This window comes from Mastigoproctus giganteus, chromosome 1 (assembly GCF_048544385.1).
Source record: "Mastigoproctus giganteus isolate SK-2022 chromosome 1, ASM4854438v1, whole genome shotgun sequence".
NCBI lineage: Eukaryota > Metazoa > Arthropoda > Arachnida > Uropygi > Thelyphonidae > Mastigoproctus > Mastigoproctus giganteus.
In genome coordinates, this window is record NC_143575.1 from 46,459,945 (window position 1) to 46,478,675 (window position 18,731).

The 18,731-nt window shown below is 36.4% G+C and overlaps 1 protein-coding gene across 2 annotated transcripts in view; it reads right to left on the reverse strand.

Annotated features, from left to right (window-relative positions):
- The window catches only part of LOC150090760 (glucosidase 2 subunit beta-like), a 213,876-nt gene that overhangs the window by 157,179 nt on the left and 37,966 nt on the right, over window positions 1-18,731 (reverse strand). For both annotated transcript variants that reach the window (XM_090372539.1, XM_090372533.1), the window contains exons 5-7: window positions 15,559-15,676; window positions 15,123-15,186; window positions 9,257-9,322 (exon numbers count right to left, since the gene is read on the reverse strand). In XM_090372539.1, coding sequence (XP_090228665.1) covers window positions 9,257-9,322; window positions 15,123-15,186; window positions 15,559-15,676 — 248 coding nt within the window. The remainder of the gene's footprint in view (window positions 1-9,256; window positions 9,323-15,122; window positions 15,187-15,558; window positions 15,677-18,731) is intronic.

Consider the following 18,731-nt stretch of genomic DNA (forward strand, 5'->3'; position numbering starts at 1 on the left):
TATCCAATTATATTAAGAGAGGCAGCAAAGGAAGTAAGCAAACCCTAAACCATAATTATTAGAGCATCCTTGGATTCAGGGGAGGGCCCCTGCAGACTGGAGATGTGCGAATGTATTCCCAATTCACAAAGCGTTGTTGAAGAGTGACATGAGTAATTACAGACCTGTTAAACTTCTGGAAAATAATGGAGTCACTGCAGGATCATCTAGACCAGGCTGCAATTATACAGGAGATATGGCATGGGTGTGTTAAGGGGAAATCTTTACTGACCAATTTGATTGAATACTATGATGTGGTCACAAAGGAACTGAATGCAACAATAATTTTGATATCATATACAGTAAACCCCCGCTATTTGCGGGGGTTACGTTCCTGAAAAATGTCGCGAATACCGAAAACGCGAATACTGAGTTATGGCTCCCATAGCAATAAAGGGGTTCCATTCCAAAGTATGAAATATATAAGAAAAACTAGTCTAAAATTTTGTCTATGTATGTATTATGTATACCTTCGTAATATGACTATGTACATATACAGTACATAGTGAATTGCAAGCATATGGCATCGAAATGAAAATAAGAAACGATTTAATATTAAATGTAATATTTATTAGAAATTTCAAACAAATCTCTCATACCAGCGCCTTTGCTAGCAAAAAAACTTATCCCGCCAGTGCTATCACCAGTTTTGCTAAAGTGTTGATAAAGAAGTTTTGCCTTTTTGCGAATGATGAGTGAACTTAACGGAATTTTATTTTGAGTTCGGTCTTCTATCCACAAATTTAAATCTTTTTCCATTTTTTCTAATTCACGAGTTAGAGCAAATTTTTGAAGCAATTAGCGCGTTTTCATGGACACTACGGCGGATTTTTCTTCCGATTTCTTGATTGATCGTACCGTTGACTCATTGATTTTATAATGTTTTGCCACTGAGGAGACACTTTCACCATTAGAAATTGTCTAATAACTCAATTTTATTCGCTAATGTCATCACCTTCTTTGATATTTTCACATCTCTTTTTATTCGTAGCCATATTTTTGTACGGGTTAGAAAGAACTCGTCCACAATAAAGTCACTTTCTTCTGTTAACACACTCGAAAAAGTCTGTTTTACACTGAAAACCGGTAGATTTATCACTTTTGTAAGCAGATCAATTTATAAACATATAAATTAAAAGCAAATGACGAAACCTTCCATGACAAACGCATAACACATACTGAACAAGGATTAGCGAGAAACATCGACGCTCGCAATTTTGTCACCCCTCTCCCCCCACTCACCCACTGAGTGCTGTTTTGACCGGGAAAGATCATTTTAGCCACGCCCATGTTTTTTTATGGCGGAAAATATTCACGGCGCTTTAAAATTCACATTTTTTTAGGTTTCATTTTATATTAAATCGGCGATCGCGAATACACGAAACTGCGAATACAGATACCGCGAATAGCGGGGGTTTACTGTACTTGGATTTCAGGAAAGCTCCTGATACTGTTGCACATGAAAGACTACTATGTAAATTGGAGCAGTGTGGCATTAAGGACAAGTTGCTGGTAAGGACAAAGGCATGGTTGAGTGGGATAAGGCAGAGAGTGGTAATCAGTGGACACTGCTCTTCATGGACTAATGTTATTAGTATAGTCCCCCACAGGTTCGTAGGTGCCTCCATAGCCGGGTGGGCAGGAGCAGCAGTGCATAGCACACACTTCTTAATTAGACCGGGGTTCGAGCTCATTACTACCAACTATAGAGGATGCGGAAAGGTCAGGGAATGACCACCGCATATCCCCAGAGCAAATGGCCTTAGTTGCTAATGCTCCTAAAAACCAAATAACAAACAAACAACAACACAGGTTCGTGTTGGGCCCATTGTTGTTTTCTGTATTTAATAATGATATTGATAAAGGCATATTAGGCTTGAGTTGAGCAGACTTTGGTTATGGTCAAGCCTGAAGAATTTTAGATGGCCTTTGAGGTCGCTGAGATTTGTCTTCTTTTGTTTGTTGATGTTTTTTTCACCTTGCTGCTTTGATTGAACCTTCTTAACACCTTTATATCATTGGTATCGCTTATAATATCAGTTCTGTTCTCAATCAGCAGTATGGTACTTGATGTTACATGGTTAGTAGTGATTTGAGATGCTCATGCACTGCTCATACTGCCATCTATAGTTCAATTTCTTTTGAATGTATTCTTATTTAACTGTTATTCTGTCAGTGGTTTGTTCCCTAGTGAATTCTGTGATCTGTTCTATAATTTTTCACTGCATAAGGGCCACTATTATTCAAATCTATTGCATTGGCAGGTTGATTAGTGTATCTGTTGGGTTTGTGCTATTGATTTGTTTAATGTTTAAAATGCAGTAAAATCCCTGGCTATTGTTGGTCTTTTGTGGCCTTCTGATGAGATGAGGCACAATGGTCAATCTGTTTTATTTTTGTTTCTCCTTGGTACATTGTTGTGGTTGGCTTTCATTTCCATTTTGAGTGATATTTCATGCAAATTGGATCTGGTGCCGCTAAATTTGAATTAATTGACATTTTTGTAAATTTATATCATTTGGTATTTTTATTAATTGGTATTCTTTTTAAATTATTTTAGGAGTTCATTCCTTCTGCAACATTCTCTATCTCAATTTATTTCCCCTTCTGTTTGAAGTGGTCACTTTTAATTTTATCTCTTTTTGGGAAAATTGGCCTCGTGTCTATTTCATCCTCTGGATGGATCTCCAGAATGACTTCTGTTTCATCTTGACTGGTAATTTCATAGGTATCCATAAGGATGGAATCAATTGGCTGTTTGCTAATGGAATCTGGCTTCTCTGATTGAACGGGACTTACACGAGCTGCATGGGCAGCAGGTGGTATGGTGACTGGTGTGTTGTTAGCCCTGCTTGAAATATGTTGCTCTGATGATTATGATACAGAAGAAAGCAAGGATCGAGCCCATTCAGAAATGGAGATGTTAGATGGAATTGATGTATCAGTTTGGACTGATACTGAATGAAATTTTTTAGAGGCTTCGGCATATGTACGTCTAGGCATCTATAGTTGTAATTGCTTTCGTGCTTCTGGGAATGAGACTTTCTTTTCTATTTTGTATTTCTGGATTTTTTTCTCGTATTTCTACTGTTCACAATTTTTAGAGAAGGCTGGGTGGTTGCCTTTACAACTGGGACAAAGCAAAGACTGGGCATTACAGTCAGCTTGGGTATGCTCTTTCGATCAACAGTTTGGACATACTGAGTCACCTCGACAGACTGTTTGTGAGTGTCCAAATTTCTGACACTTATAACATCTTATTGGGTTCGGAATATATGGGTGAATGCGACAATGCAAATATGCTTCTTTCACTGATGAAAGTAGGTTGGGTGAGCTGAATGTTGAATGATGATCCAAGTCGGAATTAGCTTGTCATCTTTTATCATCGTAATTCATTTGGCCTGTGCAACTTTCTGATCCTGCAGTTCCTGAACAATTTCTTCCTCTGAGACATTCATTAGGTTCCATTCTGAAATTACACCTTTGGATGTATTAAGTGAGGTATGTGGGGACACCTTGACTAGAACTCCACCAAATGAGTTGAGTCCGAGTAGAGCTCAGAGTGTTTAGAGCTGGTAGTATCTACAAGCAGGTCACCAGATTTTAGTCGTCTCACCATTTTCGGGGAACCAGCTAAGTTCTCAAGACATTTTTGAATGAGGAATAGCGATAGATTACCTAAGGGCTGGTTTCTTAGTGAATGCAGAATCAGAAAACTTGGGTGTTCAATTCAAGGAACATCCGTCCTCAGTCTCTTTGGATTGGAGGAGTCAGTATCAGGTTGATGAAATATGATTCGGATTTGCAGTCTTAATTGGGGGAAAATTGTCACATTCCATGTTTTACTCCTTTTGGCCTTGGGGGTTTGCTTTACCGCCCAGGTTTCCAGCCCTGCCACGGGGAGGTAGGAGCAGTGCCACTAGGTAACCAAGCGGCTGAGTTATTTGGTTACTGTTAGAAATAGAAACAGAAAGGTGGCCTTCTTTTCTGGGCCTTTGCCTATTTCTTGTAGTGCAAAAGTGCTACAGTAATTTATAAATAAAGAAAACAGTAGTTGGAACAAAATATAATCTATTCAAAGGCTCTTTGGATATAACGCTTTTTGGAACGTACAGAAATCGCTTCGTCATGGAACGCTTGGCACCCAGGGCCCTAACATTGATGTACATGCAAGTATACATGCACCTATCCTTAGTTACACTAACAGCCCATGTATTTTTTTGTTTCATGATGACTCTCTCCAGTCCCTAAACCCCACAGTACCCCACCCTCCAGGCCACTGCTCATTCTAATAGAAGCAGTGCAAGAATAAATTTCACCTCTGCCTGAGGCTACCTTTTAGTCTGTGAATCCCCCCCCCAAGCTAGCAGTTTTCCGACCCACCTAATGCTGCCTCGATAGCATCAGCAAACACTCCTGCACCCCCTTCTATTTAAGTGTATCCCATCCCTGTAGAAGCAGTCTCTCCTGTTAACAAGCACAGACCACACTGAGAAAAATTCTACCCCATGAACCTTGCACAATCTCTCCAGGGCAGAATTGATTGACAAGACTCTCATCATATACTCCCTCCTATTGTGTCTGGGAAGAATTGCAGAACTTTCAAATTTAACCCTAACTCGACTTTTTTTCAGCATTGACCTAGACTTGTTAAGTAAATCTGCAGATCTCCTACTCTTAATGTCTTTAGCGCCAATGCGTGTACAACAATATCACCTTTTGTGTCCTTAAAAGAAGATATCTGTTCTACAACATCATCAACTTTTGCTCCTGGCAGACATACCCTGGTCCTATTCCACCTATCCTTTTTACACAATATATTACCTGTCTCCCTGACAATAGAGTCACTGACAATAACTTACTCCTGTGGGGCCAGCGCATTCTGCCTTGGACACAAGAGTGAGCTCTGGTGTTGAGTTGGGCAGCTGAGAGCTTGATGGTCCCCCATTTTAATACCTTCAAGGGCATCTACCCAACTCTTCAAACTCTCATAAGCACCCAACAGAACACTCTCTGCACCTAGCACATACAACGCCATTCTCCTTGGCTAGATCATCTCCTGTTCCTTATAAATGTCACATTCGGTAAAATGTAACATATGTTTCTTTTTACACTCTGATATGAAATATAAAATGAAGCGCTAAAAAGAAGAAAAAAAAAACGGCACAATGTCTGTAACACATGCAGTGGCTACACAGTGAATTTCTGCACTGCGAACGTCTTATGCAAATTTCAGTAACCTAACCTTAATATAATAACACTGTTGTGTACAGTTAGGTTATGGAAATTCGCTAAAGTATGAAACAAAAATAAACCAAAGTCAGATAAATATATGTAACTCACCGTAGCTGTCTGTAGTTCACTGCCAATGCATTCACCATGTAGCCACTGCAGCATGCTACAAATATTGCTACAGCTACGTAGTGAATGCATCGGCAGTGAGCTACACACAGCTCACTCCTGAGTTAGCAGTGCATGGTCCATTGAACCCCAGATAATATTTCAGCAATTCATTTTCTTCATTGTCTCCTTCCACACAGCTGAAACTCTTAATAGCTGTTTTTGAAAATGTTTTCTTTGATTCCTCCATAGAAAATTCCAGATATATGTTAATTATCACACAATACACAATTAGGAAAAATTCATGAATTAAATTAAACATAATATGCATGTGTTGATTGGCATTTTTCACAAAGTTATTGATACCAAGCTGGCTTTACATGCTTCACGTTTCATGCAGAAGATGCTCCCGTTATTGAGAGGCTGACATCCAATTGCAGACATTGGTTGAAGCACACAGTTTTTAAATTTGCACTTTGTTCACTGACACACCTAAAGGGAGTTTTAATTTTTTAAAAAACATGTTTTTAATAAAAAATAGATTTTTCACATGACTGAAAATTGATTTTCAAGATTGAAAATATAAGTATCATAAAAAAAGTAAACAATTTTGAATTATTTTTTGCTGATTTTTCAAATGTAGATTTGTCTGGTCTAAAATGACCCTAAGCAACTAAAAGAAAAACAATCTTTTATGCACCTGCTGACAGGTTAATACTCCTATAATATATGCTCATCACAGTACAATAAGTTGAACAGAAGAGTTACCATTGAATGGCCAGATTTTTAGGTATACACGATCCCATCATCTAAAAATAATCAACCATGCTATCAGAAACAATGTTTCATATAGGGCTATACAAAGCAGGTGGTCAAATATTGAGGGACTGTATGCATACAATTCTTTAGAGTATGTAATCATATTGTTATTGTGATTTTATTGTGTCATATTAAAATGTGTTTTATTAAAGTATGTCATATTAAATCTGTTTTATTAAAGTGTGTCATATTAAAATGTGTTTTATTAAAGTGACAAGTAAACTAAAGGGGCTCATCTTCTATCACCCATAACTGAAAAACATTAAAATTAATACATTAAATACACAGAATAAATTCAAGCAGGTGGTTTCTACGTATACAAGAGTACTGAGAGAAAAGGCCAACAGTGAGAAGCTAATTTCATCTTTCTTAAACATCACAATATTGCTTAGTGAGATAGAAACCCTGGGGCACACTATTCTGGAAATCTCCTTCTTAAGCATATTCTCCAACATTGTCCAGTATAGGGGGAGATGGGGAGGAGAGAGAGAGAGAAAATTATTAATCAGTAGAATAAAGTGAAGATACATTGTGTCTCTAAAAAAGCGGCCTGACATTTCATTCAACAATTTCATCCCTTGGCCTCACAGCAGTCAAAATTCCTCTCTTGAAGATATGAAGTTCAGTAAGTTATCAGTTGGATAACATTTCCTCCCAGATTATCAAACCACTTCCTATGCAGAAGCCCATTTTTTCTAGTGTTTGGCTCTGTGTCCCTTTCTCTCTCCAGATATGTCTTCATCCTGATAGGGTGCTAAAATCCCTGGTTGATTTTTAACCAATATTTGATTACTTTTTAGGAGTACAGTCTGTCCTTGTATAGCACGATAGTTGTGTTCCTAGAAACCCTCGTGCAATGCAAAATCGTGCAATATAAAACAACAGGCCCTATGGAAAAAGTGGGGTTAGGTACCGACCACCCAAGATTGAACACACATTTGGAACCAAAACATTTCCAAACACAGTAAATAATCGGTAATTTTAATCGTTATAAAATATTTACGTATTTTATAACGATTAAAATACTTAATAAAAATATAATATTTTTATTATAATATAATAAATAATAAAAAATAAATATTTATTATATTATAATATTATATTATAATAAAGTATTTTTAGTAATTTTTAATACTAAAAAGTATTTTTTACGAATAAAACACGTATTTTATTCGTAAAAAATTTATTATATTAAATAAAATAGTCGTAATAAAATACGTAAGTATTTTATTACTACTATTATGTAATAAAATATTGCTAATGCATTTGCTTCTATCGTAAGCAAACTTGTTTTTTGTTTGATTTTCTATCCAAACAGATGACAGCCGTTCCATCTCTTCCAATTCTTTGTGTCTTAATCTAATGGATTTTAATTACACTTTGAGTTGTTCCCGCTATGAAAGTTGTTTTTATTTTCTCCGCATTCTTTGTAATTCTCGGCGTTGCCTCATTTAGGTGTGTAGCACGGGCAATATCACATGGTCTTTCATTTCGCTCAAAGCGTTTCACAATTTCATATTTTTTTCTCTATCGACAGAGACGGACTGGCCATAAGACCTACCCGGGAAATCCCGGTGGGCCGGAGGCCGGAGTGATTTTGGCCACCATAAATTTTCCCGGGTAAGAATTTTTGGTCCAGTCCGCCTCTGTTTATCGATATTGCTTTTTTTTCCCTCTCTCTCTCTGAATCTGCAGTGTCTTCGCCAGGACGCTTCCTTTTCACACCTTTTAAGTACAGTATTTCACTAATTTTCAGGGAATAAAGCGCAATTACAAAACGAGGAGGTGCACTTAATACACATAAACAAAGCTGCGCGTATAGCAACTGAATAAACAACACTGTAAAGCCGAGATACACTATTAACACCTCACATTTTACTAAAGCACATTTCTAGGGATTACTACCATAAAACAATTTCCAGTTTCGTTTCTGCTAGTGGAATCTGTTGTAAACTGGTAGTAAACTCCATCTAATTGCATTTGCGATTATATCGATAGCTGGAATTGTGTTAGTTTTTACGTTTTTATGGTGAAATGTGTTTCCCCTTCACTGATATAAAACATATAAATACATTTTCAGAATCTTCTTCATTCCTATCGTGTTGCGTTCGGTTGGAGTTATTCCGCGTTCGACTGCCATTTCTTGTAAACACAAAGGCGAATCGTGCATAAGCGAATTCGGTTCGTGTTATATAAGATAACGTTCCCCTATTTATAAATCTTGTATCGAATTCGTGTAATGTAAACACGTGTTATACGAGGACCGACTGTACAGTGAATCCTCAGTTCCTTCTAATATCTGATAATGCTCTCTCTCCCAAGGAACACAATAATCAACAATATCCTTCAGAATGAGGATAATTCTAGAATGGAGTGGTCCCACAGCCACAATCACCAGATATGAACACATTGATAAAGTATGGGATTCTTTGGGGAGACAAATGTTGCCTTTTGGAAACATATACTCATAGTAATGAAATTCTTGAGCTAATTTACATATTTCAGAAATTACATGCTTTTCCTCCTAGATTCATATGCATTACTGTTGCATCATAACTTAACTGCCCACATGCCAACTTTCAGTGATGTCTATGGCATTTTTCAAACCTTTGCACTTTTCTTAACAATACAGATAGCATGAACAGTCATTCATCTAGAAATAACAGGAACTGTGACACCATGGTACACTTTTTAACAAAATTTTAATATCTGAAACTCACAAAACTATTAGTAATAATATTTCACAATTGTTACTGGTCTCTCTATCACATGCTAACAAGTTGAGAGAAATGTTTAAAGGAAATACTGAAGAATCGATATCTGCTATTCTCATTAGTGATATCATCACTCTCCAATTGAAGATTATTTGCTTAAGCAAATCAAATTGTTCAAAATGGACACCCCTAATTGTATGGCAACCATTCTCTAACTGAACTGAATAAGTTGCTGTTAAAAGGTATATCAGGTGTCACGATTTGTAATCTTTCCTGATAAGAAATCTTCCCACAAAAAAAAAATAAAATATCATACAAACGTGTTCTTTCTTATAAATACTTACTATTTTGTTGTTCTCTGTACTCCTTTAGTAAGGCATTTTCCTTTTGTTCAACAATTATTTTCTTGCCTAAAAATCATTTATAAAAGATGAAATTCAAATATTATTTAAGTGAAATTTTATATTATTTAAATGTTCACTTCAGATTCATATGAAAATACTGAATTATAAAGTTCTGTAACCTGCTGGTAAAAAGAAGAAGCTGAATTTAAGGGCATCTCTTTGCAATACATAAACTTTAAACTTCTTTGGGGTTCATTTGGAAATTTAAAATGACTATATGTCAATGATATACAGGAATTTTACTAGCAGAGATAAGGAGGCAATTATCTCATTGTATAAGGCAATGGTCAGACCACATCTTGAGTACTGCTTACAGGTCTGGATGCCTCATTTTAGGAAAGATGTAGAGCTGCTGGAATGAGTGCAGAGAAGAGAAACATGATTGGTGAAGGGAACAAAGGGGGGCTCTTACCAAGAAAGCCTTCAGGTCTGCAAATTGTAGCGTCAGGAGACTAGGCACCTGCAAGGTGATCTGATTGGGGTATTTAAGGCTTTGAATGGATTGAGCAAGCTCAATGCTAATGGGATTCTTCCTCTTGCTCAGACTATGTACATGAAGGGGGCACAAATTCAAACTGAGGAAGGACAGTTGCAGAATAGACATACAGAAGTTTGCCTTTAGCCAGCATGTGGTTGATTACTGGAACAAACTTCCACCTGTTGTGGAAGTTGATAGCTTAAATAAATTCATGGAAGAACTAGACAGTAGAGGGAATAGTACTAGAAACAGTAGAAGTAAAATAGGAAGTATTGTGGTTTTTTTCTTTTTTTGGCTGATGCTGTGGAAGTGTACTGCTTTCTTGTATCATTTGCCACTGCTAATGCTAAAAAAGAGAATTATGACGATTCTACATGCTAATATACTGATCTAAAGTTACCAATTTTGCAAATCTAATTACAGAAGAATCTAATTAATGCAATTGGAATGCAAGCTTGGAGTTGTAGTAGTTGGCCAAATTATAAGTTCTAATAACCATCTTATTTGCATATGAGTAAATTCAGCTCTTATTTGCCTAAGAGTCAATTCAGCTCTGATAATAAGGTTATAACCAAAAGAACTGGATGCAAGAAATAATTTTGGTACAGTACAGTAATTTCACAACCTAAAATATTTATCAAGACCCATTTAAGCCCTATTGGGGCTCGGGGCTGAGCACAATTATGCAATCCCAGATTACTTGGAATTATCTCAATTTTGGGATTTATCATGCATCTGGTAAATGTAATATGGAATTAATATATGCAAGCAGGTTTTACTGTATATTGTTTTAGTTTTTACTTAACTATTTTCTTTTTGTTTTTAGATTTTCCATTTAGTTATTTTTTGTAAAAAAATAATTTTTGCTCAAATATATAATACAATTCTAATATACTATTAGAATTGTATACATATAAATTCTGGAGCTCCCTACTGACTAGGGTCTGGGGCTGTATCCTCCCCCAACCAATATCTTTCAATGGACCTCAAATAAGAACTATTTTTCGCAAAAGGAAAACAAATGGCATGACAATAAAGAAAAATATAACAATGTATGTTGTTTTTTGTTGGTTTGTGGTTGCATTCATGTCCATCAGAGATAATGCTGTAAGAAAATTTGAAATACAAATTTTTTTTCCCTCTTGGAGAATAGCAATGGTTCTACTGCATACATTTCCTTCTCAAAACTTCCTTAACTGCTCTCAGACAGCAATTTTTAGCTATCAACCATTATTTAAACAGAACATTCTGTTATAGTAGTAGTAGTAGTAGTGGCATGTGATGCAAGAAAGCAAATGTATGAGCTTATGCAGCATCAGCCAACAAAAAAAAAAAAAAAAAAATATCACACCATTCCCTCCAAATGCCTGTCCAGTTCCTCCTTAAATTTATTCAACCTATCAACTTCCACAACGACAGATGGAAGTTTGTTCCAGCAATTAACCACCCGCTGGCTAAAGGCAAATTTCCGCACATCTATTCTACATCTGTCTTTTCTTAATTTGAATTTATGCCCCCTTAGGTTCGTAATCTGAACAAGTGGAAGGATCCCATCAGAATTCAGCGTGCTCAACCCATTCAAGGCCTTATACACCTCAATCAGATCACCGCGCAGGTGCCTAGTCTCCAGCCAGTGCAAATTGCTGAACTTAAGCCTCTCTTGGTAAGAGGATCCCTTCATTCCCCTCACCAATCTTGTTGCCCTTCTCTGTACACGCTCAAGTAAATCTACATCCTTCTTAAAATGTGCTCCAGACCTGTACGCAGTACTCAAGGCGTGGCCTGACCATTGCCTTATACAGAGGGATAATCACCTCCTTTTCCCTGCTAGCAAAATTCCTATATATCATTGACAAAACCCCATGACCTGCCCTGGCAGCCTGTCTACATTGCTCAGAAAACTTCATATCTGCCTGCACAATTACTCCCAGGTCTTTTTCATTTTCTACCACCTTAAGTGTAGTACCACACAGTTGGTACGTTTCTCTGGGGTTACTTCTACCCATATGCAGTACTTTGCATTTGTCAAGGTTAAACTTCAGTTGCCACTTCTTAGCCCATCTGCCCAAATTATCTAGATCCTGTTGCAGTAGCACACTGCCATTACTGTCATTAACAACCCTGCCAACCTTTGTATCATCTGCAAACATTAAGCCTGATATACCTTCATCAAATATCATTGATAAATATACAAAACAACAGTGGACCTAACACCGAACCCTGTGGGACACCACTAATAACATTAGTCCAAGAAGAGCAGCACCCATTGATTACCACCTTCTGTCTTCTCCCACTTAACCATCCTTTTATCCATTGTAGCAACTTACCCTTAATAGCATTCTGCTCCAATTTGTACAATAGTCTTCCATGCGCAACAGTCTCAAAAGCTTTCCTGAAATCCAAATATATGATATCAAAATTATTTTTTGCATCCAGTTCCTTTGTAACCACATCATAATATCCTATCAAATTTGTCAGACAAGACTTTCCCTTAACAAACCCATGCTGTGTCTGAATTATTGCTGCAGTCTTGTCTAGATGATCCTGCAATGCATCTTTAACCAGCGACTCCATTATTTTACCTGGAACAAAAGTTAAACTAACTGGTCTGTAATTACTCGTGTCACCCTTCGATCCCCCTTTGTGAATTGGGGATACATTTGAACATCTCCAGTCCGTGGGAACCTCCCCTGAGTCCAAGGATGCTCTCATAATTATGGCTAAGGGTTTGCTTAGTTGCTTTGCCACCTCCTTTAATATAACTGGATAGATCCCATCCACCCCAGGTGCTTTTCTTACGTTTAACTTCAATTTCTCTTCCACTTTGCTCTCAGTTATTACAAAATCATTAAGTATCTTGCTACAATTTGATAACCTTCTGCCATTTTCAAACCTTAATAATTCCTCACGTGTGAATGTAGATGCAAAATGCTCATTCAGTTTGTTTGCTATCTGAGCATGATCATCAACAGTCGAACCATCGATGTCAAGTGGACCAATCAGATTCATCCCCTTCCTTTTAGAGTTTATATAAGTAAAGAAATCCTTGCTGTTTTTCTTAGCATCTTTTGCCAAGGATTTCTCGTAATCTGCCTTCACCTGCCGAACCTCCTTTGTCACCTGATTACAGATTAGCTTATATCTGCCATAGGCTTCTGAGTCGCTTGATAATTTATATGCATCCCATGCATTTTTCTTCTCTGTTACGAGTCTCATTAGTTCATTTGACAACCATTTAGGCCTAAACCTTGAACAATATTTCTTAATAGGTATGAAACTTTTAGTAGCTTCCACGATTAATTCCTTGAATGCTTCCCACTTAGAATTTACTGTTGGTAACATCATCAGTTGATCCCACTGTACAGAATTTAAAAACTGTCGGAGACCACTGTACTCGCCTGGAAGCAAAAACCCTTTCCTTTACCCCTGATGGTAATTAAATCTTTAAGTAAATCCCACGTCAGTACACTGTGATCACTGCCTCCTAGTGGTTCTTTTATCTGCAAATTCCTAATACATGAATGATCACTGCTGATAACCAGATCAAGAGTATTACTTTCTCTGGTTGCCTCTCGAACATGCTGCTGCAGAAAACAATCATCCAATAAATCCACAAAGTCTGACTAGTGTGTGAGTGCCCAACCCACAAGTTCCAGTCAATATCTGGGAAGTTAAAATCCCCCATTATAAGACATTCCGATTTACTAGCCCACTCTATTTCTCTGTACAATTGTTCATTGTACTCATTCAAGTCATTAGGCCTATAACACACTCCTACTCTTATTTTTGCTTTCGCAGTGCTTATGTCACACCAAACTGACTCAACAGTGCACTGTTCATCTATATCAACTGGATGCACTTCTTTTGATTTTATGTTTTTCTTTATTAACAGCATAACACCTCCTCCCTTCCTATTCTGTCATAACATATGAATTTGTTATAGGTAATGTCCTTCAGCAGTCAAAAACTGAATTACCAGAGATGGTCCACTTCAGCTGCACTGTCATTTGAAGCGCTATATGAAAAATTTTACAAACAACCGTAACAAACAACAAGGAAATGAAGCATATCTTATGAACTAGCATGTAGACAGGTTGGTATTTAAAGTGTACATACATTCCTGAAAAGTAGTTTGTAAATTGGGAGCAATTCTCCATATAATATAATGGCATAACAAAAGGAAGAGTTCCAAAAAATAAAATGTTCACCTGTCAAAAATACATAACAACCAAGATAACCATAAGATTTATGTAAAATATGTAGGAACAAAACTTAACTTTTTTTTTAAATATGATTTTTAAAATAATAATATCTTTACTGCAATATAATATTAAAGATAAATTGCATCTGTGGAACCATACTTAAAGATGTATACAAAAGAGTTAAAGATGTATACAAATACACAAGAATACTTTTGCTTAGAAAGAAATCATTAAAGCGCAATGGATTTGAAGTTGTATATAAAGAATAGTTATTACTATATAATTTAAATAGAATGAAACAATTTGCAGAAGTAAAAGTTTTCTAGCTCATCCTCACAACTGGTTAAACCCCTAGTGTGATTAAGAATTCACATGTGTGATCAAAAAAAGTTTGGTGACTGAAGTAATTTGGGAAAGGGTAAAGCTTACTGGCCATTCAAATGAATCTCTTTTGAAGTAGTCTCCTTGACACTGTATACACTGATTCTAATACTTCTGTAACTTCTAGAAGCATTCCTGGATGGGTTCTTTTGGAACTGCTAATAGTACCTCTGTCACGTTCTGAATAATTTGCTCAGTCGCTGCAAATCTGTGATTTGTGGAGGGGAAAAAAGAGAGAAATCACAGGGTATGAAATCCATTGAGTATGGCAAATACTCAATGGATTCCGGGGGCACAGTAATGGAGTGCTTTGCAAGAAATTCTTGAATAGAAAATTAGTACAGGGGTGTTGTCATGATACAAGCACTAATTGTGAAGCCCGTTTTTCTGGTTGTTTTCTCTGCAATTACCATAGAATTGTCTTGCAGGATTCCAGATTTACTGTTTTACTATTTGGTAAAAATTCATAATGAACAATACCCTGTGAATTAAAAAATACAATAAGCATGATCTTCACATTTTATTAAGATCATCTTGCTTTTTTGAACCTTAAGAGAAGACATGCTTATTTTATGATTTATCTGAAATAATCTTTGCTTATTTTTGTATTTCAATCATCCATTACTGTTTAAATATTAAAGGCCTATGCAGACAAAGGACATGCTTAATGCATTAAGTGGTTCAGTTTCAATTACTGATTTCATACCAGTTTCAGTGAAATTCAATATAAAAATTTCTTATATACCTTCCAAGTCTCCTTTTATTTCCTCAGTTTCTTCCTCCCTTTTCTTCAGCTCATCTAGCTTAGCCTAATTACAGAAATTAACTATTTTAAAATTTCTCATACAAAATAATGAAATTTTAATTTAAAATTATTCAATAATTACACTTAATAAATGAAAGATATAAACAGACAGAGAAATGGGGCCCGATCTTGTTCAAGTATGATAACACTCCACCCTATACTGCAAGCAGTATAAAAACCTGGTTTGAAAAAACCAAGTGTAACAAATTGCCTGGTTGACCCAGAATCTGCATATGAATTTCATTGTATCCTTTGGTATTAATATTGAAATCACAGTTTTTCAACAAAATTAAAGTAAGAAATTTAATTAAATAATATTAAATTAATGTTATTTACAAAATAAAATAATGAATTGAAAGAAAAACTATGCAGTTACCTGCAATTCCTGTTTCACATCTTTGGCAGTACTTATGTAGCTCAGTCGAGTTTCATAACCCTTTAAGAAAACTTCGTGTTGTTGTTCAAGGGATTCTCGTGCTTGTTGCCCAAGTGTCCTAAATTTACAGGAAATAAAAAGTGGGAGCGGAAAAAAACTTTTGCAGCAAAAAATCTTCTTACATCATAAAATTTTAATGATTTAAAAAAATAAGGTACAGTTTTTGTAACAGAGGCTACAGAGTGGCAAACCAAATTTAATTACAAAACTAATCACAGTAACACCTTAGAAGGACTCACTTAGAAAATTGCAAAAGTATGCAAATAAATACATGTTTGGTAACTGCTAAAATTAAGAAAATAAAGTTGTATTTCATTGCACAGTTAAAGAATTCAAACCTTTTCATATATAAAAATAATCACAAAACTGGAAATGGGCTACTACTGGCAGCCCATTTCCATTTATGTTCCACTTTAGCAGGCAGCCAGATTTAGCACACAGGCCAGATTTAAATATGATGCAATCCTAAGTCATAGTAAAGAGGGAGCAAAATATAAAATTATTTATTTTTTATTCGTAAATGGAAATGGTGGGCCCTTCCCGAAGCTGACTACAGATAGTGTCACAAGCTCTGCTGCAGCAATGTCTATAATACACTGTGGCTAAATTTTTTTTTTTTTATAAAAACCCCAAATACGAGAGGTATTAGAACCTTTAGTACTTAGTACCATGCATAGGTTGGAGGTTGAGAAGACGAAAGAAGATATTTGTTGACATTAGACTTGAACTTCTGTATACTGTAATCTTCAGGAAATATGTATAAAGGATGGTTGTTCCAGAAAACAGCAGTTCAATGAATAAACGAGGAAGATGGAAAAGTGGGTTCTGTGAGTTTGAAGTTGGATAGTAAATGAATGTTGGTTGGTGTCAACACATATTCTGACTGTTTTGAAAGTGAGAGCGGGAATTATAGAAGCCAATTCAGAAGAATAGTGCCCATGGAAGTATCTGTAGAAAAGGCATGAAGCAGAAACAGAACATCAATGAGACAGAGAGTGGAGAGTCACTCTCTGTTAGAGATGAGTTATTAAGTTAATTGCCCTCTTCTGAATGGAATCTAGAAGCCTGTCAGATGTTTTGGGGGCACTGCCCCAGATATGGGAACAATATTCCATGGTAGGGAAGATTTGTGATTTGTACAGTGAACAGCTGTTTGGAAGAAAAGTAACGCCGAGAGCGAAAGAGAAAACCAAGTTTTTTAGATGCAGAGGAAGCAATATTTGTAATGTGATTGTGGCAAGAGAGATTAGATCCCCAAAAGAGATATATCATCCTAGAAATTGGAGTGTCACCAAAGATAAGCATAGGAGCAGAAGAATCCATTTTGCGAGATATAAGACAGGACTGAGTTTTAGAAGGATTGAAATCAACTAAGTTGTCTTTGCCCCACTGGAGAATTACCTAGAGATTGGCAGTTAAGGAATTGGTGGCAGATATTCAAGAAGTTGAAGCTGATTGAGCAGGGAGAGGTTTCTCAAACTGGAAAGTGGAATGCAATGTGCTATCATCGACAAAACTATGGATAGGATTTCCGGTTAATGGAAGAAGGTCATTAATATACAAGAGGAAAAGAGTAGGGGATAGAACTGAACCTTGGGGTACACCAGCATTAGTGGAGATGTTAGAAGACAGAGAGCCATCTACCATCACCCTCAATGAGCGGTCACAGAGAAAACTGGATAACCAATATCATCAAAGTTTCTTGCGATGACCGACAAACTGGTTAAAATAAATTTTATTAAAATAAAAATGATATACAGTTGGTCGACCACTTACGACCGACTTCTGTTCTGACTGACAGGTCGTAAGTTGATCTGGTCATATGTTGGCCATATATTTATTAACAGTATTTTTTAACCTTTCTAATCTTTTTATAACCTTTATAATTTATTTTTATAATCTTTTAAATTTTTATCATCTTTTATTTTTCATTTTAAATACAGTAATGTTTTTATCTTTTACTTAGCGATAGTGTACATACCTTCGTTTCTACGCCTAGGCTACCTCTCTCTATGAGGTTAAATTCAAACGTTCTCTACATTTTAATAGGTTTATTATTCATATTGTTGAACTGCTTCCAAATGTCTGTTCCGAATGTTGTACTGCTTACAAAAGTCTCGCAAAGATAAATCAGCATCAGAATCTATCGCTTCGATGGCTTGTGTGAATGCCGTTCTGAGATAGTGAGCTTGAATGCTGAAATAGCACCCTGATCCATGGGTTAAATAAGAGCGGTTGTGTTAGTTGGCATAAAAACCACTCTAACGTCATGATGAAGGTCATTCAGATGAGGGGGGTAGCCAGGTCCATAACCAATAAAATCTTGAAAGAGATACCTCTCACCGCACAATATTCATGAGCCTGGGGAATGAAGCAGTTCATGAACCAGTCTTCGAGCAGTGCTTGAGTCATCCAAGCTTTAGGGTTTGAACGGTAGTAAAATGGGCAGTGTGTGCTTGTTGATGTGCTTAAATGCATGAGGGTTTTCTGAATGATAAATGAGAAAAGGCTTCAGCTTAAAACCCGCGGCATTCCCACCAAGTAACAAATTTAACCGATCCTTAAAAGCTTTGAATCCTGGCATCCTTTTTGCTTCCTGGTGTATGTACATACGATTAGGCATGCGTTTCCATTGCAAGCCAGTTTCATCTACATTGAATATTTGTTCCAGTACCTTCTTCTTTGATTAAAGAGTAAAAACTATCAATAAATTTTTTGGCTCCATCTTCATCTGCACTTCCTGCTTCTCCTGTGACATGTACATTATGCAAAGCAAATCTTTTTTTAAAACGCTTAAACCACCCAGTACTAGCCTGAAAATCTTCTGCGTAATTGTCTCCGGCATGTGATTTTAAACTCTGAAACAAACTTCTAGGCTTCGCTTGCACTGTGTGAAGGCTCATGGGTGTATTTTTTTGTATTAAATCTTCCATCCCATCCACATAAACAACAATTTCTCCATTTCATGGATGGGTCCCCGTCGTTGTTTGGTTAAAATTGTTGTTGTTAAATTTGTTGGTGCATCAGCAACTTAGGCTATAATGCACTGATTACTGTCTAATATCTTCTTCGTTTGTCTTACGAGTGATATGACTCATATATTGTGATATTTA